The sequence below is a fragment of the Sebastes umbrosus genome, chromosome 5 (genome assembly GCF_015220745.1).
Source record: "Sebastes umbrosus isolate fSebUmb1 chromosome 5, fSebUmb1.pri, whole genome shotgun sequence".
Classification (NCBI taxonomy): domain Eukaryota; kingdom Metazoa; phylum Chordata; class Actinopteri; order Perciformes; family Sebastidae; genus Sebastes; species Sebastes umbrosus.
Genome location: NC_051273.1, coordinates 5,797,945 through 5,824,657, shown reverse-complemented (window position 1 = coordinate 5,824,657; position 26,713 = coordinate 5,797,945). Strand labels below are relative to the sequence as shown.

At 40.8% G+C, this 26,713-nt stretch overlaps 1 protein-coding gene across 2 annotated transcripts in view; it reads left to right on the top strand.

Annotated features, from left to right (window-relative positions):
• The window catches only part of rabgap1l (RAB GTPase activating protein 1-like), a 149,353-nt gene that overhangs the window by 94,633 nt on the left and 28,007 nt on the right, over positions 1 to 26,713 (top strand). For both annotated transcript variants that reach the window (XM_037769823.1, XM_037769824.1), the window contains exons 15-19: positions 9,420 to 9,494; positions 11,271 to 11,396; positions 14,769 to 14,912; positions 20,049 to 20,090; positions 26,311 to 26,439. In XM_037769823.1, the coding sequence (XP_037625751.1) occupies positions 9,420 to 9,494; positions 11,271 to 11,396; positions 14,769 to 14,912; positions 20,049 to 20,090; positions 26,311 to 26,439 (516 nt within the window). The remainder of the gene's footprint in view (positions 1 to 9,419; positions 9,495 to 11,270; positions 11,397 to 14,768; positions 14,913 to 20,048; positions 20,091 to 26,310; positions 26,440 to 26,713) is intronic.

Here is a 26,713-nt window from a genome sequence, read left to right as displayed (position 1 = left end):
TGCGCCTCCCTTCCCTCTAGTGGGCCCAGCAATAAGGCAAAACAGCAGTGTGTTGGCTCCCAGCGGGGACTGGCGGAGCAGAGAGGCGAAGCTCTGCTCCTGGCCAGAGGTGGAGCCGCTGCTGCCGGGCGTGGCGCTCTGCACCTCCCGCTGGTCGCTGCTGGAGGCCCCGCTGGAGTCTGAGCTGACGGAGTTTCCGGTGAACCTGCATGATTTCGTCTGAATCGGACCCGGTGGCACCAATGACATGCATTAAGAATAACTATTTCGAAAATAGCCAATCTTCTCGCTGATGGTCTCGTTCATTGCCAGTTAAATGTTCCTCACAGTAACTTTAACTGTCTCATGTAGACCCCATGTTGATGCATCCTTGAAAGAGAAACGCCTCATACGCATCAAACAGACGCATTCATTATCTTTCAAGCTGACCTTTAGTGGATCAGCCTGGTACCATTAAAAAAAAAAAACATGCAGTTGAGCCTTTCTTCCATTGAAATGAATGAGAAAAATAAGTGCTCTGAGGAGAGGGTCCCAGTGGACTCACATCCTGAGGTAATTATCTGTGAAGACACAAGGTACATTTTATTCAGACAAAAGCCAAGGTCAGCACTCCTGTAATGTATTAAAGCCAGTCTTAATCCCTGTCACTGTCCTCCTCTTCAGTCGTCTGCAGCTGTGAACTCAACCAAGACGGTTTATTATGCACAGATGTCTTTGCATTCCCCTACTGTATATCCAACAGTTCTATCACAAAGAGAAAAAACTAAATGTGAAATCAGCATGTAGGATTTTAGTAAGTAATCAAATAGTCAAAAAGGGATACTCAGAGTTCTCAAAAATTGCATCTCCAAAATAAATTCCTTTATAATCTTCAACAACAAAATAGCTCACTGATCGTTACCGATCATCACTGGTTAACTTCTACAACAATTCTAACACATATGGAATGTATTGAGTAACAGCAGAGATTTGACAGACGCTCGTCAATATGTTGATTTAACGATTCACTCAAGTCTGGACAGCCAGAGGTCACAGAAAACTACATGTTGATAAAACATCTTAGCTAGCTAGACATACAAACTTTTAACCACATAGACGAAGAAGACACAGAGTATGAAAGTTTAATAATAAATATTAATATGTACATACATATGAAATAAAGAAGATAAGTTCGTAACAATTTTGGAAAAAAAAATGTAATTAATCTTCTTGAACAGATTTAACATTTATGTATTAAACTCTGGAATTACAAATCAATCTGTATACATAGTATAGACATTTTGACCCTTCTAAACACTCCCTTGTTTACTCATTCACTACTCATTTAATGATAGACACTCTTTGCTTTATAGTCAGCAGTAAATTGAGATTTTGGACACTTTATAAATCCTTGTTGCACAACTGTAATATTCGCATCTATTAAAAGTAATGTACATGCCATGAACACTACTTTTTTATTCCATTGTGGGTATTTTTGAGCGCATTATATAGGGGATAAATTTCACATTTAGAATTCAGACACTCAGCTATATAGTGCACTACATTTAGTGTTATTTCAGACACAGCCCTTTCTGTATGTTAACCAGTGGGCAACTCCGGGGTCTGAAAAGTGAAGCCAACGCGGAAGTGCCTTAAACCTGCATTATTTCTAATAGCCAGCAGGGGACGACTCCTCTGGTTGCAAAAAGAAGTCTGATTGTATAGAAGTCTATGAGAAAATGAAGCTACTTCTCACTTGATTTATTACCTCAGTAAACATTGTAAACATGAGTTTATGGTCTCAATCACTAGTTTCAAGTCTTCTTCAATACAGCATGATGTTCATTTAATAAATTATGGTCCCATTTAGAGTCAAATAGACCATAAAGCAGGGTATGCTTTAGGGCGTGTCTACCTTGTGATTGACCGGTCGCTACCACGGCGTTGTCCTGTCTGGGAGTGGTCCGTGTTTTCGTCGTACAACATTAACCCTTTCACAGTGTTTTCAGTTCATGAAAATTAATTGTAACATTTTTGGTCGCCTAAATATGTCTTATTCAGCGTTCTTATGTACTTAGCTCCACCCTCTCGTGTCACTTCTGGTTGCAAAAATGTCACGGTGACTACGTCCACTTTTTATATACAGTCTATGATGTTAACATGCAGATAATTTGCACCTGTGCATAACCTGTCATGCCATCAGCTGTCATGTTAATGGAAGCATTTTTAGCAGGTGAATAGCAAGACGTGAGATGTTTATGGATAGAGAAAAGGCCAGCACCCCGACAGGGATTCTTGAGATAGAAATGACAGTAATTGAAACAAAGCAGATAATAGTGAGGTAAAAGGAATATTTGGTCCTCTTTCTATAACATCTAATTAACCAACAGTAATTAGATGCTAAACGCTTGCATTCAGTAACTATTTAATGAACAGAAACCTGTGAGCACAAAGCTAAATCAGATGAAAGGAGTGTATAGAGGGTATCCATTAAACATAAATATAGATATCACAAAAGTGTTTTGTTTACTTATTTAAATTAAAGGTAGTTTTAGAATGATGAAGTAGAACTTTTGCTCCTTTGTATTTTTCTGGCGCTGCGGAAGTAGAGTATGGCCCGGTCAGCGCTCAGGGAGAACCTGTCAGGAAGGGTTAGCATCCGGTCTGGACCCAACTAGGTCAGTGGCGAGCCAGCCTTCATTTGTATGCAAATCCATGTAGATTTGCTGCTGATAAGGTTGGTTGGATCTTGAGGCATGAGTGGGTTACAGGCACAGAGAATCCAGGACAAAGTTTATATTCATCTTTATATCCTACTCAGTAATAAGCCTGGAGTCTTTTATTTTCTAACCTTTATTCTCCGGGGAAGGTCACCTGAGTTCTGTGCTCTTTTTCAGTGATAATATGCTTCATTCTCTTAATGCTCCACTCAGTCACACTTCCAGCTAACCTGTAGAAACCTCACACATCTACTGGTGGTCACGCAGAAGGCCTGCTGGAGCAGTCAGGGGTTGACTGCCTCACTCAAGTTTCTGACAGTGGGAGAGGAGAGCATTATCCTCCCAGCTGGTGTGGGGATTCAAAACCTGCGACTCTCAGATAAATGGATAAAGAGAATATCTGCTATGTTTCCATGGAAACAAAACTTAAACAAAGCGGGGGGAAAAAGCAAACATGATAATGCCTCATCAACCAGGCTAATGTTGCATATCCCAGTGATCACTGAGTGTTTCCATGCACACATTATTCAGGATACCAGTTGATATCCTGGTGACCGCCATCAGGATCAGATTTGTGTATGGTTTGTTAGAATAAGAGTTGCCCTGCTGAATCCATTCCTATTCTGAAGCTAACACTGACATTTGATCTACAAAAGTGAGAAACTGTTTTCTACTGTACACCGAGCCAGTGATTTATCACAAAAAGGATATTACCATGGAAACAGACCTCAGGCTACAAAGTTTTAATAGTCAAAGCTTTGATATTCTTACATTTCTCATTATTCAGTACTTCTTAAAAAAATATGAACGGGATTCCCTGCTGGCTCAGGGGTCAAAGTGTCAACCATGAACCATAACATCCCCTGTTCTCATCCAGCTGTGGACCTTCACTGCATGTCTTTCCCTATCTCTCTCTGCCCTCATCCCTTTACTATTGTGTAATAAAGGCATGCAATCCCTAAAACATACCTTTAAAAAATTATATTATTATGTAAACCAAATCATAAAAGCAATACCTGAGATTATAGAACATTAATAACAATGTGCAAAAGCACACACAATTTTTGCAATATAATATTTCAACGAAGGTCTTAAAGGACCAGTGTGTAACAATAAGGGGGGTCTATTAGCAGAAATGGAATATAATATTAATAAGTATAGTTGTATAGTATAGTTATAGTAGTTTTCTTTAGTGTATAGTCACCTGATAGTAAGAATTGCTGTATTTTTGTTACCTTACAATGAGCTGTTTATATCTAGGGAGCGGGTCCTCTCTCCACGGAGTCCGTCATGTTGCGAACGAACAAACCAAACACTGTTAACTTTTCCTGCTTGGGCCGGAGTCGATAACGTTGCCCGCTCCAGTCGTCTCCGCTCTCTTTGTCTTGCTTCACCACTCACTTCCCACGTACACACACACACCCACTGGCTCTGCTCCAAATGGCTCTAGAGATAGCCATTTGTGTTTTCGCATCGGCCACCGTAGCTCTCCAACACGCTTGACACACGGGAGAGGCTTGAGTTGGTTGCAATCTTCTCACCTCACCGCTAGATAGCACCAGATCCTACATACTGGACCATTAAAGGTACAGAGTATAGGATCCTCCCTTTCCAAGACTGCGGTAACGTGAGCCACCGAGTGCAAAACCGCGGTAACGTTGTTTGCCTCCCTTAGAGGCCATCCATACCATAATAACACTACTTTAGGAGCAACGAAGTCAGACAGTGGCAGCTGACGTTACCGCAGTTTCACAAGCGTTTCGGAGAACTACGGTGGCCTTCAGGTAACGTAAAAACGTGAAAGTCTCTCTTTAGAGCCAGTATTTGTTTTGTCCGTTCTGGGCTACTGTAGAAACATGGCGGACTCCATGAAGAGGATCTGCTCCCTATGTAGATATGAAGGGCTCATTCTAAGCTAACGAAAACACAACGATTCTTAGTTTCTGTTGATTATACACTAATGAAAACATAGTTATGGATGTTACACTGTTCCTTTAATGATCTCTTACAGTTTTGTTTCTATGCCACCTTGAAAGTGATTAATAATGATCTGGTTTTCCAATAATAATGCGATGATAATGTGGTCTTAGCTTTCCTTTGCCTCTGGCACAATATCCCTCAGCTAGTTTACATATCTTTTTAATAGATTCGGTGAAACACTTCTCTGGTATGAAGTGTTCACATATTCATGATTTTGCTCAAGGACACTTTTACAGTAGAGTAGTTCCATTGGCTGTTGCATGATTAACCTATGACCTACAGTATATATACGATGGAATGAAACCGTTCTCTAAGTACGATCGCTTTTGTAGTAATAATACCAGACAGAATGTTCAAGGATTATAGGTGCATTTTGCCAGCAATGAGGAACCCACACATACGTTATAATGATTATCAACACATCTGTACTGTCTAAAAAGTTTTCTCCAAAGTTATATGCATATGGAAGAATAAAACTCTGGGGCTTATGGTTATGAGAAACTAGGCATATAGATGTAACAATCCACCCCTCTGAGCCTATTATCTGCTCAGGCTAACAAATTTAGATTTCACCCACCAGGACCTCCCCCATCCATCTGTCAGCATGCACTTCTCCCAGCCGAGTTGGGGACATGTGAATGCCACACTCCATCAAGCATGTCAGCTTGTAGATTACACTCCAGACAGCTCCACAAGACTTCTCCATTACCTCCACATCAAACCCCAAATTAGCTGAACAGATCAGCAGTGGAGCTCTGGATGTCCACACTCATTTTTCAAGCATGGAAAGGGGGATAGGATCTTTTAACCCGATGTGCGGAGGTTTGACTGCTGTTGAAGTTAATGTCCATCAAAGAGCGAGCATGCTGCCGAAATATCTGTGAGGAAGATATTGAACTATTACCAGCTGAATCATTTCAAGTGGCTCTGGATAAGAGCGGAACTAAACACATAATATTTAATGGTGATATTAAAATTGTACGTTTCATTTAACTCCACACAACGTATGTATAACTGCCCAAACATTTGTACAGGTGAATATGATTACAGGGTATCTCTTCTACGCTCTCTGGGTCCGTGATCAGTTCTGGTGCTGCTGACCTCTCAAACTATTCAGGCTGCGGGGCTTCTGGTTTTGCCTGCCAGCTTTTATGTAGGAGTCAGGTGAGGTGGCTTACCTGCAGTGTATGGTGCCTCACTTACTGCTGATGCCTCCCATTTTATTTACATTAGACATTAGGCAGTCATTGGAATTACGATTCAGTGTTAATGTATGTTTCTTACAGTCCGTATGTCTTGCAATGATGTTGGCAGATGAGAGTTGAAGCTGTGTGATGTGGTCGTCACCTTCTCTCCCATTAAACAAAATGAAAGTCGAATGGTTTTAGACAGATTTGCCTCTCCCTGGATCCGTGTTTACACTGTGAAAAGGCCTGTCTGTTTGCTCATTAGCATGATTGGTGGGGTGTGTCATCTACCGACCGTTTTGAGACAGCGCCTCTCCCGAACGGTCATCTGAAGGTTACTCTTCTTCCATGCTTAAATGACAGAACCAGCCAGGTTTCTGATATTGGACAGGCCACCTCTTCTCTTTGCTAACTGACAATAAAGTTGTATCGTATCGTATCGTACTGAAGTTGTGAGACGTTGTTTTTTTTTTTGGCGTGACGAGTTTCTTTGCCTTACTATTCAAAATCCATCAGGCTTTAACAGTGGCAGTGGCCTTCCTACCCAAGGCTAAGTTTTGTTTGTCAATAGCAGCTGGTCTTTGTGGTGAGTGACACACATTTTATTATGTTGCATTGGTGCCATGACAGTGAGTAAAGGCATCTGATTTTACATAATCAATATTTTTATAAATGACAATGTAAAAATCGTTTGTCTGAAAGTCATCCGTAGTGATGAACTTACAGAGAATTGGCATCTGAATCTGCAACTCCCCTTGGCTTACGGAGCTTTTATAGTGAGTTTCAACTCATTGTTTAGCTGTCAGGCCCGGATCTTTATTGTTTTGGTTCACTCTCACCGCTCTCATGGTGTTGATTTTGGTTGCAGCAGTCAGCGAAAAAGCTCTAAAAATCTACTGTACACAGCAGACTAGCTGATGAACATAGCGGAGCATTTAGCAGCTTAAGAGAAAGATATTTCCCTCAGGAGTCTGTAGAGACCAAAATCAGAGCTCGAACAGAGTTAATATTGACTTAAATTCGCAAGGTTGCCAAAAACACGTCTCCCAACATATTGACGTAAAAGGTGATATGTCAGTGTTGTGTTCACAACTTGTTTCCGCTGCCCCCAAGTGGCCAAATATATCAGTTGTTGCATGTTTAAGGCTACAGAGTCTGTCATAAAAATGAAATGTGTGGAATTGCGAATGGTTACACACTGCAACCTTGTCACTCTTTCAATTTTGGTGTTATGTTATTAGATACAGGGACTTTACTCAGCATTTAGTGACTAGATGGCTCATAGTGAGCTAAAAGGTGAGAGAAGAGAGGTTGAGACTGAGAAAGAGAAAAAACAAAGATAGAGAGAGAGAGACAGCCCCCAGGGAAATTCCTCTGAAAAAAGAAAAAAACACTGCTACTGGAGTGAGAAACTGTCTCTGTATGTACTGATGCTCTAGATCAACAAGGCATTAAACATTTAAGATCAAATGATGTTCAGATGACTCTGAAAAGGAAGCTGGGATTCCTCAGCATACTAAAAATATTACTATACTGTACCACGTGGTCACAAGAAACACATTTTTCATGACGACTCAAGCATAGTTAATCACTGTTCTATATCCATGCTTGTGCTACTATAACCTATATTAGACAACAAGTAACTAAAGCCGCATTATTGAATGCTGTATGTAACAGTTAAACTGACAGACTGTTAAACCAAGGGCTGACAACCCCCCCCCCCCCTCCCTCAACACTGAAGTGCAAGACACTAAATCCCCTAGCTGCTGCAGTGGAGTTGTTCATTGACTGGTGTAACTGTATCACACTGTGGTTGAACTGCGCAGCCCCATGGTGTGAATGTTTGTAACTGTGTAAGACACGGAGTAGCAGAACAGTATTCAGGTTGCCTTGCTGGGTAAATAATGAGTATAGAAAAAGATAATAAGCACCTGCCAATGGTTGTGATAACCTGTACTGTATGTAAGTCTCCCAGAGTTTAAGGAATTATTGTTTATTGGCATCGCAAAAAGTAACAAGGTTGGGACGCAGTAGCAGTTTTGATTACATTGGGAAGATATTAGTCACTCTAACAATACCATTCAATCAAAAATCATGTTATTAATTAATTTGACAGTTTCATACACCAGCTTCAGCATATAAAAATATACATTCACAGATTTCTCAATGTCAGTGTACACCACTCCACTACTGTTCACAGTGAGCACCTTAAAAGTAACAATACAATAAATAAATTCCAATAAAGACACATCTCAAGAACAAATTCATGAAAATTAGGATGCATTGTAGAAATGTCCTTGCACTAAAGAATATCACTAATTGAATTGAACGATTCATCTGTTATTGATGCTTTCGGCATCATGATAGTACCAGATTATTGAGAATATGAAAGAGTCACAGTATGCTATAATAATAATTGTTTGCTGGAATATACACATTTAAAAGTAGAACAATTTATTAGAAAAATAATTATAACCCATTTGATTACCATGACTGATACATCAGTTTGAAAGCAACAAGACATATACGATATATATACACTGTTATATATTGTATACTGAGAAAAGTAGTTATTGTTGAGAGAATTTCACATGGTGATTTTTTTTTTTAAGATTATTTTTTGGGACTTTTTGGCCTTTAATTGACAGGACAGTTGATAGACTGGAAAGGGGGAGGGAGAGGGGGCGACATGCAGCAAAGGGCCACAGGTCGGATTCAAACCCAGGCCGCTGCAGTAAGGACTCAGCCTTGGTCGATGGGCGCCCGATCTACCAGATGAGCTACCGGGGCACCCGACACACTGTGCTTTCTGAATAAGGATTTATTATTTATTTATATTTAAAGATGCTATTGATAACATTGATAACATTCAGTCACTACATGTTGCATTCTCCCTCCCCCGTTCCATGCATTTACTTCACAACAAGTGGTTGCCAGGCACAAACTCAAACAACTTGATCACTGACGACACAGAGATACCACTTGATACCAACGTAGTTTTACTATTGGCTTACAAGCCTTGTTAGAAGTGGAAACCGCACATCAGATATCTTCCACAGAGATAAACAAAACATTAATTTTGGACCCGTCAGAATTCTTTTAAATGATTAATTCACAATCATAATATTTTTTTTAGGAAAGCCATACTTTTAATTGTTTTTTTTTTTTTAAATATTCATCTACATAAAAATGTTATCAATAAGACCTTTAATGTGAGTAGCAGTTGGTGAGTTGAGTTGCAAAGGCATTTCTCAACGCCACCTGTCTCCCCTAAAATCTGCGTATGCGGCAGAGTGAAGAGGGGGGCGTAATCAGGCACATTACGAAGCAATCATACCTACAATGATAGCGCTCTTAGTAGCTTGTGAAGAAGTTTTGCTTGGCCATCAAGCTTTTTGAGTATGTTTGGAGTGTGTTTATCTGTTTTTTTATGCCCAAGGAGGCAAACTATCTTCAATTTATACAAGACCATGTTAATGTGACCTCGGATGTCTTGCTGATAGAATAACCAAACTGAATTTTTCCCATCTCTCTTTTTCTTTTTCTCTCGCAGGCCTACTCTGTCTACGATGAGGAAATAGGGTATTGCCAGGGTCAGTCATTCCTCGCTGCTGTTCTCCTGCTGCACGTGAGTTACCTTGTCATCCATCCATCCACTGAGCCTGCCGTCTCATAGGCAAGATAATGCACCAGATAGAGGACTAGATGGATTTAATACATACACGCAGGCATACAAACCCGGGTTGAACAAAATATAAAAGCTTACAATAACATGTATTTATGTTATTTTGTCCACTTTCTGTACGTACACATTCTCAACAACATTAGTAAAGCCTAAAAGTAAAACTATTACATTTACCTCCTTTACATTTACAGAAGTACTGGCTTCTGGTGCTTTTGTCTTGCACCATGCTTTCAAAGTAAAAGCTCTCTGAAGCTGCTCGAATGCTACCTTGATGCTACAGACTGTGTTTGAGAACAAATTATTGCATGATTAACATTTTAAGAAAGAAAATATGTCAACCTTGTGCAGCTGCACCTACGCCTCTCTGCATCTATAGAAACCACGTCTCTTAGCCTGTGCTAGGTGTAATAAAGCAGAGCTGGTGGCTGAGAGAGAGACGGAACGAACGTCTCTGGCTGACCGCTGGAATGAAAACACTTCATAGCAGAATGATGTGGATGAATGGAGGGAGTGAGAGAGTGTGAAAGAAGGTAAAGCTGAAAGCACAAGACTGTCATAGCAGAAAATGAGAAGTGGGAAAGATGTTCGCAAGACACTCATTCACTCTCTCACACATTTATTTTCAAGGTCACTGACAGACACACATGTCTTAAAGAACGTCTTTTCTTTTTACCGTCTCCACACATATTTAAGTTAATTTTTTCTTTTCAATCCTTTGTTCAGTGTTTCTTTTCTTGTCTTGTCTGTTCTGCTCGTAAAACGCACCTGCAATTTGTATGTGGGGAAGGTGTTGAAACTAAGACAGATGGAGGAGAGATTCCCAAGTGGAGGAGGAAGTTTGGTTGAAGTCCAAATAACAAGGGCAGCAGAGGTTAAAGAGGAGGAAGACTGAGGAAGAAGGGAAGAAAGGTCAGGAGGAGGTGGGGTGAGGAGAGTCATGGAGGAGAGTTTGGTGAAGACACAACATGATGTACAGGGGAGAGAACACAGGAAAAGAGAGGAGAGTGGAGGAGGAGGGAAACAGGAGGAAGTTATGGAGGAGGAGGCTGTAAAGGTGAAGAGGAGGAGGGGGAGAGATAGCAGCAGTAAAAGAAAGAGAGGTTATACAGGAGGAGGAGGAGGAGGCAGACGGGTTATAGAGGAAGAAGAGGAAGAAGGGAGAGGTTATAGAGGAGATGTCAGGAATATTAATAGGGGTTCAGGTTTACCTGCAGGAGCCCATTCAGCCCCAAACACATACTGTCACTCTGATTAAATATCACCTCACTGTGTGTGTGTGTGTGTGTGTGTGTGTGTGTGTGTGTGTGTGTGTGTGTGTGTGTGTGTGCGCGCACACACACACACACACACATGCACACACACAGTTTTAAGCTTTCTCTCATGCCTCTTATCTTCATTCATCCAAGCAACACACAACGAAGCACTCGCATAAAAGCAGACTTTTGCACACACTTGCAATGTAAACACCATGAAGTATGTCCCTTCATGTCATTCACACCTTCACCTTCTTCTTCTGTCCTTCAGGCTTTATTTAGAGCCAGTCAAATAACGTTGGATACTAAAATGTGTCTGGTTCTGGTTGAAGACTGCATGACCGACAGTTATCATGTGGAGATTCAGACAAAATGTCCTGGTTTCCTTGGTGGCAACAGATGTACATTTTGGACATTCAGTTTTAGTTCATGTCGCTGTAGTTTATCATTATCCATGTGGTTTCAGATGCCGGAGGAACAGGCCTTCTGTGTGTTGGTGAAAATCATGTATGAGTACGGCCTCAGAGCTCTCTACAAAAACAACTTTGAGGATCTTCACTGCAAGTTCTTCCAGCTGGAGAGGCTGATGCAGGTCAGTGATGCAATGTTTTATAATATTTGAAATATAATGGAGTGTGTAACAATGCAATGGAAAGTCACATAATGCTGAGAAGACGACCCTGACTGGATGGACGGACAGTTGAGTTGAAAAGTGGGAGGGGCTGCTGGTTCTGGAAGTGTTTTTTCCCCGTACTGAATTCCCATTTAAATTTTTCTTTAAATGATATACTCAATGTTACTTAAAGGTACAGTGTGTAACATCTGGCGGCATCTAGTGGTGAGGTTACAGATTGAAGCCTCTCGGGTGTACCAAGCGTGTAGAAAATCTGCGGTGGCCAACGTGAACGCGCTAATGGCCCTATGTAGAGCCAGTTTTAAGAGCATTGTATGTCATTTGGAGAACAGCAGAGTCAAGGTGTAGATTGTGTGTACGTGAGAAGTGAGTGGTGGCGAATGTGTGTGAGCAAACAAGTGAGCTAGTGGAGCAGAAGACAGAGTTAGTTTAGCTCTGAGAATATCAAGTGAATGTTCAGTAGAAGTTGCAGTTTGTGCAGAAATAAATGCTGCAGCTCCTCAAAACCAACAGAGGTTTCCTGTGTCTTGTTTCCCGGCTGAGTGGAGTGACGACGGGGGTTAACTCCGGAGCGAGTAACATTATCGACTCCAATCCAAGCAGGAAAAGTTAACACAGTGGTTTGTCCGTTCTGGGCTACTGTAGAGACATGGCAGCTGGCTCGAAGAGCAAGGCTTATTGAAAGAGGATTGGACACGAGGATTGGACACGGGTATTGGGGTATGGGGTAGGACTCACGCGCAGTGTAACTAGAGCCGCGGTCGTGCGTTGCTATTGGTTCAATTTCAGCAAGTACACACCAGATTTCACTGTGCATGTGTTGTACCCCAATGATATGACGCGTTGATGGCGCGTGACATCTCCTCTTTCCACCCTCCTTGTCCGTGAAGAGGACCCGCTCCCTATGTAGATATAAACGGCTCATTCTAAGGTAACAAAAGCGTTTTTTGTTTTTTTTTCGGTGATTATACACTAAAGAAAACATAGTTATTAATATTATATTCCATCTTTGCCAATAGATCCCCATAATTGTTACACGCTGTTCCTTTAACACGGAAACATGGGATTCTGGATAATGTAATAACCCTATAGGTTTATGTTATGGCCAGCAGTTTTAATTATTTCAACTGCATTTTTTTGAGAAATCATGTTTATTCATCAGTTCAACATGACCGACTGCTCAAAATACTACAGTACCCATGAGCCACTGTTGCCATGGAGAAGAAGCCATTCAGAGGCGTGAATCAAAGCACTAGCAAATTCAAAACGCTTTGTCACTGCAGTTGAGAAATACGGCACCGTAGTTGCCAAGTTAATCCTAAATTGACCCATAATTTAAAACCAAATTGATGTAAACTGCAGATTGCATTTTCAGTTTTCTCAACAGCGTAATGTTAAAGGTGCAGTGTGTAGGATCTGGCAACATCTAGCGATGAGGTTGCAAATTGCAACCAGCTGAAACTTGTCCCGTGTGCCAAGCGTGTAGGAGAACTACGGTGGCCGTTGTGAAACAGTGAATGTCCCTCTTTAGAGCCAGAGTTTGGTTTGACCATTCTGGGCTACTGTAGAAACATAGCGGTGAAGAGGACCTGCTCCCTGTGTAGATATAAACAGCTCATTCTAAGGTAACAATGACACAACAATTTATATTTTCAGGTGATTATACACTAAAGAAAACATACTTATTAATATTAAATTCCATTTCTGCCAATAGATCCCCCTAAATTAATGGGAATTTTACTTCCGTAGCCAGTGGCTCCTGAAATACCTCCTCCCGGTTTGCGACCCTATAAGTCTTCGGCTTCAAGTCACTCCCAGTTTCATCAGTCCATTGATCACAGTTTCTTTTATTTGTTCGTTCATCACACGTTTTTCAGACACCTCAGGGCGTAGTTGAAGAAATATTAAATCTCATCACTTAGTGGCAGAAATTTAAATGACTTGGCCCTGTTAATCAGTCGTTTTGTCTACATGATAAGTTTAAATGCCATGAAATTCACTCCACATTTCCAGCTCTCCTCGTTATACAGACTGTTAATTTACACTAGATTTGAGTTTCCAACATTTTTACTTTCTTGAGAATGAAGGTCCCTTGGGCAGTTTCATTTAATTAATGATTGAATGCAGGGTTTGTGCAATTGCTCATACTGGTTGCCACTAAAAAAGAAGAGACTAGCACACAGTGCAAATAGCCTTACAAAATGTATTTGCATTTTCCATAAAAGCAAGGAAAGCTTGGTCATATTCAAAAACGTAGAGCCTGTTACCAGTGATTGCATCATCCGTGGGGGACGACGTGTTTGTTGTTGCTTTGTTGACTCGTTTCTGGTCACAAAATATAATAGAATATAACAAGAATTACTTCTAAGTGTGTGTGTGTATGAGACTTGCAGCTTCTGTAGGCTAAACAGCATCCTTTCTGTCTGTTGAGGCTGATGACCCTGGTGCTGGTTAAGTCCCATCCCACTCAGGTATTACAGCCTAAATCCACTCACTGAGTAGAGTTTAATTTAGCCCTGAAATCCAGCCCGGCCCTGCTAGCAGTCGTCTCTCAGCATCAAGATCAACTCGGTTAGCATCGACCAAATACGCTCAATGTAAGGATGTTAGCATTGACTGCTAATTATTAGCGTACAGGTGGGAGCTCACTATCTGATCCAGTCAGGTGTCATGTGGCGCGGTAAATGTTGGCTGCCAAAGTGGATCGCTATCTGAATGGATGAATCCTTTATTCACTGTACATGCACGCACACTGTTCTACTTGAAAGTTTCTGTCTTTTTCAGGTATACATTTTATATTCTGTATATAAAAACAGATGAACTAGAACAAACAAATGGTGAGGAAAGACAATAATAAGTGGAAAAAAGAACAAATGTAGGAACCCTCATCGAATGAAGTACCCAGAATAATATAATTGTAGTGCTCATACACTTTATACATTTAATGAAACAGATTGCTCAACAACGGTAGAATATCGGGACAGATTTGTAAATGTCAAATTTTGTGTTTAATGTATTTGCTGGAAGTTTAACAATGTGTGCAATGTATGAATAATGTCTCTAGCTGTTTGGCAGCTGGGACGTGATACTGTATTGTGTTATGTGCCTTTTTCAACTTTTTCTTTTGTTCTTGGGTCTCACTTGAAAGAGATTATTATCTCAGTGAGACGGCATGATTTAATAAAGGATGAGTAAAAATGAAATAATGTTAAATTGAAATGACAAACAGAGCCACATCTTTCTGTTCTTGTAAATGCTGTTTCATCTCACAAGTTTCTCCTCCTCCTCCTCCTCCTCCTCCTCCTCCTCTTCTTCTATCTGCTCCCACAGGAACAGCTTCCAGACCTGTGGTCCCACTTCCAGGAGTTGAACCTGGAGGCACACATGTACGCCTCTCAGTGGTTCCTCACCCTCTTCACTGCCAAGTTCCCCCTGTGCATGGTTTTCCACATCACTGACCTGCTGCTCTGTGAGGTATAATTTGGCTCACTGCACTACTTTAAACTGGTAGTATATGAAGAGTGATTTGGTCTACATTGTCCAGCGTACAATGAGGGGAGGGTCAGAAAGATGACAGGAACAGTAAGGAGGTAGAAAAGAAAGTCACGGAAGGAGTGACAAAGGTTACTGGGATGTTATGAGGGAATATGGGAACCATTAAGGTTGGAGGAAGGAGAAATGAAAGGAAAAGGGGAAAGAGAAGGATGGAGGGAGGAGGAGTTGGTTCAACTGTACTGTTCTACTGACCAGCTATCAGTGGCTGCAAGTAGAGAGCACTTAAGGCTAAGCTAAACCAGTACCAGCAGTTATCCATCTGCATTCTGCTCTTTGGTTTGATCTAATATCTTCCCAATGTAATCAATAGGGATGCACCGATCAGGCTTTTAAGGGCAGATACAATCATTGATTTAATGTCATTAGGACCACTTGACCCGATACCAATCAGTGCTTCATGTTCTAAAACATTTTTTCTGAACACTCCTCTGAAGAGATCGTCTTTCAAAAAAGCCACTAGTTTACTTAAAGCAAGGGTTGGTTATATTCTTCAAAAACATATCTTGTCATATGTGTTGAAATTTTCATTACATCCCGACAGCAATCAATAAATCAAATGCTCTGGCAGAATCTGGTATCTGTGGCTGTCGCAAGACTGTAATAAACCCGTCCAATCATTTCATTCGATCTGAATGTAATGATTGGACGGGCTACCTGTCAGCCTGCGCGCACTCTGCCCATGCGCTCATTGTGCGTCACCGAAGTCTTTCACAAGCTGCTAGCTCGACAGCTGTGATGTCTAACAACAACCATGTTCGTATGGTAGAGATACAAATCTCTAAAACATAAAAAACAAACAAATCCTACCATGCTCAAAAGCTCAAACTGATTTCTTTTGTCATAGCATGTATTATGTAAATAATAAACTTTAATCATCATCATAATTTGTACAGTGATACAGAGTAATTTACAATAGAAACAAAGTGATTCATAAATTCAGTAATACACCAAATACAAATGCCGAAAGTAAAACAGAGATAATTAGGCAGGAAATAAAAGTAGTTAAAACAAGTACTAGAATAGTATAAAAACAAAAGTAGATGATGATTAAATGATTTTTATAAAATATTTTTTTCTTGGAGGACATTCCCTTAGGACTCAATAGTTCAACACTCACGTGGGTAACATTGGAGAAACCTGGAGTTTTTTTTGTTGTTGTTTTTTTTTTAGATCTGAACTCCCAGCAATGTTTTGTCATTCACTGACTGTCTGAAACAAACACCATGTTCAACCATGAGGTAGTTCATAAGTGTACCTGTACAAAAACACCGTAAGATTGAGGACCCACACCCGAGTATGATCTGATCAGCAGCTGTATGATTTGGGGACTCGGGTGAGGAGAGAAACAGAGCTTTCAGCCGATCACAACCGGCTGGTGAGTCAGATTAGGTGGCTGGTGAGGCTGCCAGACAGACTGGTGAAGCCAAATGTGTAATGAGGATGGACTGGGAGTGTAGAGTGAGACCCTCTATCTGGAGGTGGAACCATGCAGCTGCGTCCTTGTGGAAAATAAATATTGTTTGATGCGTAGAAACTCAAAGTAACAAGGGTCCGAGAATAGAGCCTTGAGGAACACCACGTCCAACATGAGCAGATTAAGAGGAGGCCTTACCCATAGAGATATAGCGCAATTAAATCCCACCCACATCAGAGCTGAAAACAATTCATCGCTCTTCATTGACTTTGTATTGTGTGAAGGTGTTGTCAATTCCGTCTGCTAGCAAAAGGTGCTGTGTGGTGAGATGCACTACCAACACGGTAAAGAACCCATATTACGTTTTTATAAGCTGCCAAACTGAAAAATTGAGCCTTTAGGAGGGCAAAAGTGAGGCATCAGCAGCAAGAATGGGGAAAACTGTGGGAACCTGACACTCAGTATGCCTATGTGTGCGGCAAGCATTTTGTCCAAATGTCAGTTTTAGGGTAACTATATTTCTATAAATTAAGCTAAAGCATTTTGACAGTATGCAACTTGCGTTATAGTGGAATGTGGATAAATCAGAAAGCTATGCAGTATTATGTTTGCAGGTGCCTTAGCTAACTACAGAAGCCTGCTAATGGCTAACTTCATCAACTTAATAATCATCCATCATCATTTATTTATCAACTGCACCCCTGGTAGACATAGGGCACGAAAATTTGACGTGCTGAAATTGGATGTTTTTCACTAGCTACAGGCATTTTGTTAGCGTTTCAGCCCTTGGTTATATCGTGGCGCCGATTGTTTTCGGCGTGGTTCTCAGAGTATGACGCGTCCTCACAACAGCTTGAGTTCTGTCAGAAAGATCTAAACAGTTCAAGAGCAGTAGGCTATCGCGCAGACCAATTTTTCCAGGTGACTCGGCAAAATAGTAGGATCCACTGTATCAAATGCTGACCTTAAATGTAAAGCACAAGAACTTATTATCCACCACCATTGCTTTCTAGAATTATGTTTTACTTTTATGTTTGTGTGTACAAAAGAAAGAGAGAAAGGTGATGGATTATTAGTGAAAAGTTTTATTACATAAAACATCAAAAGTCAAGTGCCCTATTTGTTTCCTCTCCCCTCCACATCGTTCTCTCTCTCTCCCCCGTCCTCTGTCCTCCTATTGGCCTCAGGCAGAACAATTAAAAGTTTCCCAGGTCTTTCTCGCCCAATGAGCCGCATGATGAGAATCTGCTTGTTAAACCAGAATCCTCATCTCCTACATCCCTCTCTGTCTGCCCTCCTCTTCCTGGCTCTCCCCATCATCTTCTACCACTCCTTTATTGCTTCCTCTGTCTACCATCTTTTTCCTTTTGTGTCATTTTTTGTCTCTTTTCTGGACATTTCTTTCACAACTTTTTTGTTGCGCGTTTTCTTTCTCCTGCTGTCTCTCATTCCATGTTTGCTGACTCAATCTTATATTTATTTAACCAGTAGTGTGTCTATCATTTTCTTATCTTTTTCTCTCTTTAAACAGCAGTACTGTCTCTTCACCATCTTTACTTATTTGTTCTTTATTCATATTTATTTACACTTTTCATCTTTCCTGTTCTTTCCTTTATCCCCTCTCTGTCCGTGTTCCCTTTCTGTGAGCTTTTTTTCCTCATCCCGTTTTATCAATCACTCTCTTCATACTCCCTCAGTCAGCTGTGGTGTTTCCTTGATGAAGTCTCCTCAACAGTTTACTTTGATAATTTTTTTACGTTAACATTCTGTCTTTCTTCATTCTTTCTTTCTTTTCTTTAACATTCTGCAAAAGTAGCACGCAGCAGTGAGATGGCCCACAAGAGGTGTCTTATATACTGTATCTGTACACATGTAATCAACCCTCACTGCCCTGATTGGGCGTGGTTTCAGACCCTTCGGTGTTTCAGAGCAGAGAATACTGCTTATTTTGTCACGATTTTGAAACCTTATTTTATATACTTGCCAATTTGGCTGGGTGGTTAATAACACATTTTTCTGTGATGTGACAAACTCAGAACACATATATATTTTTGCTTTACTCTGACTTTAACTCTACTCGACACACATCTGATTTGCTTTTGCACTCATCATATAGTCCTCTCTTGGCCTATTGCCCCGTCACCTTCCCAGTCTATATCATAATGTCTCCCCTTTTTGCATGTTTATCTCATTCTCCCCATGCATCTGTCTTGCTCGGCTACACACACCCTGAGATAATCTCTCTTTCTATTGCACGCACCTTTGATCCTGCCTCAGCACTGTAGCTCCATCTTGAGGCCTACAACGATAGGTGTGTGAGAAGGCAGAGCTCCCCCTCTCTTTTCTCTTTCTCCGGTTATTTTTAGAGCTGTCCCGATATTTTTAGCTCTGTGTTGCCATGTGAACTGGTTGTCACGGAGACCAGGAAGACGGGTGTTCCCATGCAGAGCTGACATCAGCTTTACATTTTCTTTCTTTCTGTGTCAAAATCAGAAGCATTGTGTCGACAAAAGAGGAAGGAAAAGACACGTTGTCAGTCACAGCATTTATGTTCATATAGCAGTGAATAGAAACAAAACTTCTTACCCCAATAATCGGTGATTCATATAGAAACATTATACATGTAATGAATAAAACAAAGTCAACTTTTAGCTTTTTCTGGTTTTCCCTTTTGTCACTTTTACTGTACCTCTTTCTGCTTTATTGTTTAAGATTGTGTTTCAACTTTGTGCTCCCAGTGAGGATTCCTCCGTGCTGTCGTTACCTTTACATTTAATTATAGTGCTGATAAATGTAATCTGTGCAGCACTTTTCAAAAATCATTGCAATTAATGGCTTAAGCGATAAAAGCAGTAAACAATTTAAACAAGTACTGTACAATAAAATCGCCATACCTGAATTTTAAGATTCTATGTGAGCATTTTTGACATCAGTATATAAATGTTAGTAAGTTAATTGTGATAGATAGATCATTTAAATAGCCAATAGTTTTCAGGTCAGATATCTACTTGTCTGGAAAAATGTCATCTTTGTGGTTGTGTTTTCTAAGGACTTTAATCTTTTTTCTCCTTTCTTGCTCTTTCCATACCACTTTTAACTTTTCTGCTGAATGTTTTATTTGTTTTAAATGTCAGTTATTAGAGGTTGTATATATCTTTACTATCTAGTGATGGCTTTCATTTCACTGCAAATATATTTGACTGTGTTTGTTTCTTTTCTTTGAAGTTGTTACAATTTGTAAAAGAAGATATTTCTATGTAAGTTCTTTTCATGTTAAATCAGCAAGATCAGGAAGTGTGTCTGCAGCAGAGCATCCCATCACTATATACTGACACACTGTAGACAAGATCTGATATTTTACCTCTCTTTGGTATCCTTTGGCACTAAACCTTACAGGATTCCAGACATCTCAGTCATATTTTTGAGAAGATTAGGTAATAATTAAGTTGCCAACATGTAAAGCTGCAATTTACAGCTATAAATTGCTGTAATTTTCAGTTCCTGAATAAAATGTTCTGCTTCAGTTTATCAGAAACAAATAACACTAGTACGCTGAAACTTTTGAAAACCTGCCAATTCACATGAACATGACTCTACTTGTGTCTGTACTCATATCTATTTGTCCTCTCTCTCTCTTTCAGGGTCTGAGCATCATCTTTCACGTAGCCCTGGCCCTGCTCAAGGTTAGTACTCGTTTTCATTCTTTCATTTATCTGTAACCATCTGTGTAAATTTGCTTAACTATCAAATCAGTTTTCATGTTAAAAATCCTTTTTCAATCGTGCTTAGTATTGGATCCATTTTGCTTTAGTAAAAGAGAAAAACAATATTTTGTTTGTATGATGATATATTAATTTAGTTTTGAGCACCAAAGATAAACCCAGGTGGATTTAAGAAAAGACGATCTTAACTTTTTTTTGGCATTTTTGGAGATTAATTACATGTAAAAGTAAACAATATAAATGGTAGTTGCGCGCAGATGTTCTGAGCAGTATATTAGAGTTGTTATTAGTGAGAATGTTACAAGAAAGTACTGTGCAGTGTTTTTGGAAGCATGACTGTGCAGAAGAGGCATTGTGTGTGAAGAGGTGCTTTAAATCCTACTGCGTGTCTGATGTGATGTGAAGAGGTTAGAGAGTTTGTTCGTTGGCATTTCTTGCCCCCTAGTGCTCAAATCAGAAATTGCATCTGGAAGTTAGGAAGCTGATTTGTGGGTAAAGACTCACTATGTTTAACGTCAGGTTGAATGCGATGCAGTATGTTTCACAACAGATAGATAAACAATAGATGATATCTTTCATTATATAATTTTACTATAATGTTGCAGCATATATTTTGAGCAGTATATGAATTGGATTATTTGTTATGTTTTCAATTAGCACACCCAACGCCTTCAGCTGAAGTTACTAACTTATTAACACATGCATCTACATTTTTAGAATAGCAGTACAGCTATGGGTGCATACAGGATTTCCACACAGTCCCCCTCAGAGGTTGATAAAGTAATGTATCATTTAGAATTAGAAAATGTCATTTTCCATAAAAAACAATTTGGGATGTGGTATAAAGAAATTCTATAGCGTTGGCACACATACTAATAACATTTAAACAATTTGGTTTAAAATCAATCATGATTTTAGTTACTTTAATTTAAAAAAGAAACGGTCTAAATTAAAAAAGAAAAAAAAAGACAACAAATAAACTCACAAAATACTATTGATGTCTGAATTTTAAGTGTAGTTAAAGAAATGTAAAGAAAATATCTCCTTGAGTTTTTATATTTTTTAAAATATTACCAAACCAAACTTGCATGTTGTTGCCGTCAGAGCAGAATGGTTTAGAATTACTAGTTGTTGTGTTATCAGATCTGTTTTGTGGTGGGATGGATCGATGAGTTTTGGTAATGACTGTGTCATATTGCATGTCTCTGGTCTCTGGTGGGTCAATGTGGGCATTCATTTGATGGGACAATCCTTGTGGAAGACATGCAGAACACCCGGTGATGAAAAGCAGGCTTGTCTCATCATGTAGTTGTTTTTCCTGGTACTGAAATGAAATACACAAATGATTTAACATTGTTTTTAATTTTATATTTCTTTTCAGACTATTTTACAGATTAAGTTTGATATAAAGAACTTCTTTTAAAAAAATCAGCCAAAACACATGTAATTTTACGCTAGGTGTAATTCTCAGCGCCCATTAACATGATACACGTGTAGAAAAGGTATGTTAACTACTAGTAACTAATAGAAATCAAACTATCAAGTGGTTTACTGCTAAAATTTCGGCTTCACTTTTTTCTGCTATATCCTCAAAAAACATCACAGCTCATAAAACCTCCAGTAAACCAAATGTATCAGTTAGATATTAAAATGAACATGAAGGCTGGCAGTATACAGCAGAGGGTGTCATATCCTGTACAGATTGTAAAGCTCCCTGAGGAAAATTTGTGATTTGTGATATTGGGCTATAGAATATATTTAACTTGACTTGACATAATAAGCCAGTTTGGACAGGAAAGCTGTATGTTAGAAAGACATTCTTGGATGTGTTTTGTTTTTCTTTGTCCTCCAATCAGCTCATAAGAAACAACATGTACAATCAGTTTATTTATTATATTTATTTACTAGTTTATTCTTAATATTTCTCAGATCCTCAAGTATTTTGCACAGTGCTCATTTACAGATGCTGATGGAAAAATAGGAGGCTAGAAAATCTGTAAACAGAAAAATAGCCAAATTAAAAGATCACTAGGGATGCCCCAATCAAGTTTGCTTTGCCCCCAAAACCAGTCCCTTTAATACTGAATATCTGCCAATACTAATATTTATTTTCCCTACATAAAACAACTGCACAGTATACATGAACACACAAACATATCATTAAACAGGCCTACATTAAAACTGATAAAGCCAATCTAATTTTGCAGATTGTCTCATGATATGAATAATAATAGTAAATATACTAAGTGTTTTTGCTTTTACATTGTAATCCTACACTCAGGATTTCCTCTCTAAATGAATCCTACATGGTTGGTTTTAAAAAGCCCTCCTGCTCGATATATTGGCGATAATGCATTCAGTGTGTCAGACAGAAAGATGTGGTGCATGCGATGGTCGGGAATGAAGAACAAATGAGGATGTAAGGAGGGTGGAAGGGGCTTCCACTGCCTGTCTGTCATTGGCCAGGCATGACGGCATTCTCCCTCGAGGCTCCCTCCTCCTCCCTCCATCCTCCCTCCATCCTGCTCTCCTCTCCGCTCTCATCACCCCTCCCTCCATCTGTGTTCACCTCCCTCGCTCTCCTGCTTAGCAGTCGCCATCCACATCACAACAGGAGCATAAGCTATAGCGTTAGCAATCTGGACCTGGAGGAGAAAAGCTATTTATGTTTCTTATTTTACATTTTTTTCTCCTCTTCATCTTTACCTCCAGTGGATGCGTACTTGGAGCTTTTTCTCTCCCACAGTTCTTCGTTCTCTGTCTTCTTCCTATTCCTCTTTACCTCCTCATCTCTGTTGGCTCGCTATGCATTTCTTCAGCACGCTACCTCTGTCCACCACACAGACCTCTGCAATGGAGCCGCCCCTGCTACAGTAGCTGCTAGCCGTTAGCTGTTAGCATAACAAAGAGAAAGTAAGGAGGTAGAGAAAGGGAGGAAGGCTGAGAGAGTGGAAAAGAGAGAGACGGTGGACAGGAAACACTGTGTGGTTTCTTTGCTTTGCCTCACCCCAGCTGCTGCTCGGGACCATCACTCCTGATAGCATAACAACACACACACACACACACACACACACACACACACACACACAAACACACACTCATGCAAACACTCATCCATTTGGCCTTTGTTGTTGAGAGGCAGAAGTGACTTTCCATCTGAAGAAGCTGGCTTCCCATCTAAAGGATCTACTGACCGATACAGACCGGATGCCTGGCTGATGCTGATGATGAAAATGTGCCAGAGGGACAGACTCTGGAGTCCATGCTGGAGCTGTTGACTGAACTGTGCTTTTACTGCTCTACGTGGTTTGGATCTGGTCAGATCAGAGGGTTTTATCAGTGAAGAGGAAGAGCAAAGACACGGAGAGGCTATCGTGATACACTTTCTTCTGTTTTTCTACCTCATCTTGTGTTTCGTGCATCACAGGCTTAAATCTGACTCACTGAGTTCAGCATCCACTCAGCCATAAACAAACACAAATGCATCATCATTTCCTGAAGGCAGCAAAGTGCCATTCTCCCATGCAAACAGACCGCATCTCGTCTGCTTCTGCAATGTCGTCAGGACCGCCGGCTCAGGATTAAACTGGGGCTCTTCATATAAAAGGATTCATACTATTATTTCAGGTCGTTCTACATTTCAAAGAAAGCTAAAAATCCTGTCAGCTTCACACCAGGTGCGGCCTCCCGTTTGGAAACCGGGCACAAAACGCATCGAGTGCTTTGATGTGTCGTCTCACGCTTACCGAGCCTTGAGCGTTGAGACCATTCAATAGCGCAGACTGAGGGAGATTTTCTCTCCGTCTTTGAAGTCTGACAACGAAGGAAAAATAAAAAAAGGTGGAGTACTTATCCATCGTTGCTGTTTGCCGGAGCGGCGGCCCACGTGTTGAGCAGCTTTGTTGCTAGGCAACGGCATACTGGATTGGAATTGGTTGGGGGAGTTTGGCACGGGAAGATGAGAGTGGGTAGTGTGACTGGATTTCAGAGTCAGTCTGGCAGGTAGCTGGAAGACTCAGCATTATGCCGAAAGCAGCGCCAATACATCATTTTCTGACTGTTATTTTGTTGCACCTTGTGGCCGTTACTGGGCTCTGACAGTGGTACAAGCTGAGTGGCCTCCACTGACGTCTTGTCCACTTTGAACTGGATCAATGTTAACGTTGCATGCCTTGGATGCCTGGGCTGTCTCTGCTGTGATCCTATGAGCGTCTCGTCTCTTCTTTCGAAGCTGGCGTCCTGAACATCAGTCTGTTGTGTCACTGCCTCATGTGGCTTAATCAGCTTCTCTTCTCAGACGGTCAGTCACCTCGTTCACCAGGACTGGCTAGACACTGACCTCAAGGCAAATCTCGGCTCACCAAAGTTGAACACACTCTGCTCCCGGTCCACCCGTCCTCCAACTCAAGAAATCCACTGGGACGTTCGGACGACACGCTGGAGTCTTCTGCCACCCTGGCCCCGGAGCGGGACCGCCCCTCTCCCTCCCCCTGCCCCACCCCGCCGCCATCCCCTCCACCCTCCCCTCCGCCCTCTCCTCCCCCTATACCTGCCCTGACCCCGCACTTGCCCTTTGCTGCAGTGCACAGGGCGGTGGAGGACGGAGAGGGAAAGTCGGAGGAGAGGCCCAACAGCAGTCAGGCCTCACCGGAATCATACTGCAGGGTGATGGGTCTCCTTGGGATGGGACACCGGCTCTTCGTCCCTAAGCTGCTGGCGGTGAGAGAGGGGGGAGGGACTGGGAAACGGACGCTGGGTGAAAGAAGCTGAGCATGCAGGGATGGTTGGGTTTAGAGTTAGAAAGGAGTGGTTGTTAGTTTGACTTGTGTTGATAATGAAAAGCGCTACTGATGAGGACAGAAGAAGCAGGAAAGCATGTCTCAAAAAAGCAACTTCTGTCTCTCCACTTCTGACTTCGACCAAAGAAATATTTATTGCATCTGATGTGGTGAAGGTTTGACCTCTAACCCTTGACATCATTTGAAATTGAAGCTTGCACATTCTGCTGTTCTGTATGTCACATTGGATAGACGTGCCAGCCAATTGCCTATCAGTTATTTTCAAGAGATGGCTAGCCTAACCCTGAATCTAACACGAATAGATTAATTTGGAAAACTCATACCAGAAGCTCTTGGAATGTAAATATCAACTCAAAGAAGGACACCTGTCTTCACCGTCTCCTATTCATGCTGCCTAGAAGTTACTTTTCATAATAATTGATCCTATACTCTCATTTAGCATTAGACAGCCAACACATGGTCTACTATGGATCACATTTAAAAACATAAATACAGACTTGGTCTTTGAGTAACAGTTCGTCCGCCATGTGCAGTACAGTTCTTGTGACAATGCATCCTTACACCACAAGATGGTGTTATTGATTGTTTAATTCTGATTCACACTCCCAGTACAAGTTCAGCAATGGAGCAGCTCCACTGCACTAGTTGGGGCTTTTTGTGTCCAGCATCTTAACATTTGTTTTCAATGGAGGGGAGTGCTTTCAAACAACTAACTTTCCCGTCAATTCCCTCTTCTCTAACCTGTATGCTCACACCACCTTGCAAGACAGTAACTTATTTGGTTCTAGCTGTTTTAGTCATTAATCTTGTGCTCTTTGTGATTTATATAAAAGATCAAAATTAGAATAATCTGCTTCAAGCAACACGTGATAAATAAAACACTTTCAATGCTACTTTTGTTAGATGTTAGAGAGACACCTGAAAAAGAGTTGAAAGCTAAATGGCAGAAGGGAAATTGCTGCAACATATAGCTCGCCACCAGCGATCATACCGCACCCTCCAGCGGAAGGAATCGATGTTGTGTCTGCAGTCCAGGGTAGAAAAGTAATATAGTGTTTATTACTCCTTTTGAAATCTTTTAAGTCTTATTTTGATGTAAATATTTATTAATTATCAGGAATGTAGCACAACATGGAAGTGAAAGCAGAGCTCTGTTGATTTAAATGTGAAAGTGCAATCAAAATATGTTGTCCCTAAAATGAATGAATAATCGTGATGAATAATCGTTATCTCAATATCAATTAAAATAATCGTGATTATCATTTTGGCCATAATCGTGCAGGAGGTGCGTGTGTGTGCTCTGTATGTCTGACCCTTAATGACCAACCCTTGTCTATGTGTCTCCACCACCTCCTCCCCCCCCTCCTCTTGTCTCGCTCCAGACGTCTAAAGAGGACCTCTTACAGGCGGACTTCGAAGGGGCTCTCAAGTTCTTCAGAGTTCAGCTCCCTAAACGCTACAGAGCTGCGGAGAATGCCCGCAGGCTTATGGAGCAGGCCTGCAACATCAAGGTAAAGACCTCTACATGCATTTGCTTTCCCTGTAAAATCAAGACCTTTTGCACTGTAAAAAAAACCTCTTGTACAAACGCACACACACGCATCATTCCTGGAGTGACTATGAGATTATGTTATGAGTCCAAGCAACACATTGAGGAATTCCTGTTTTGACATCCCCCACTGAAACTCAAATACCTTTAACCAGAGGTGTCAGAGGTCCTTGAGCATGTCAAGTACAGTTTTGGCTGTTGTGAGGATTGAATGCAGTATGGGGTGCTCTCTACCA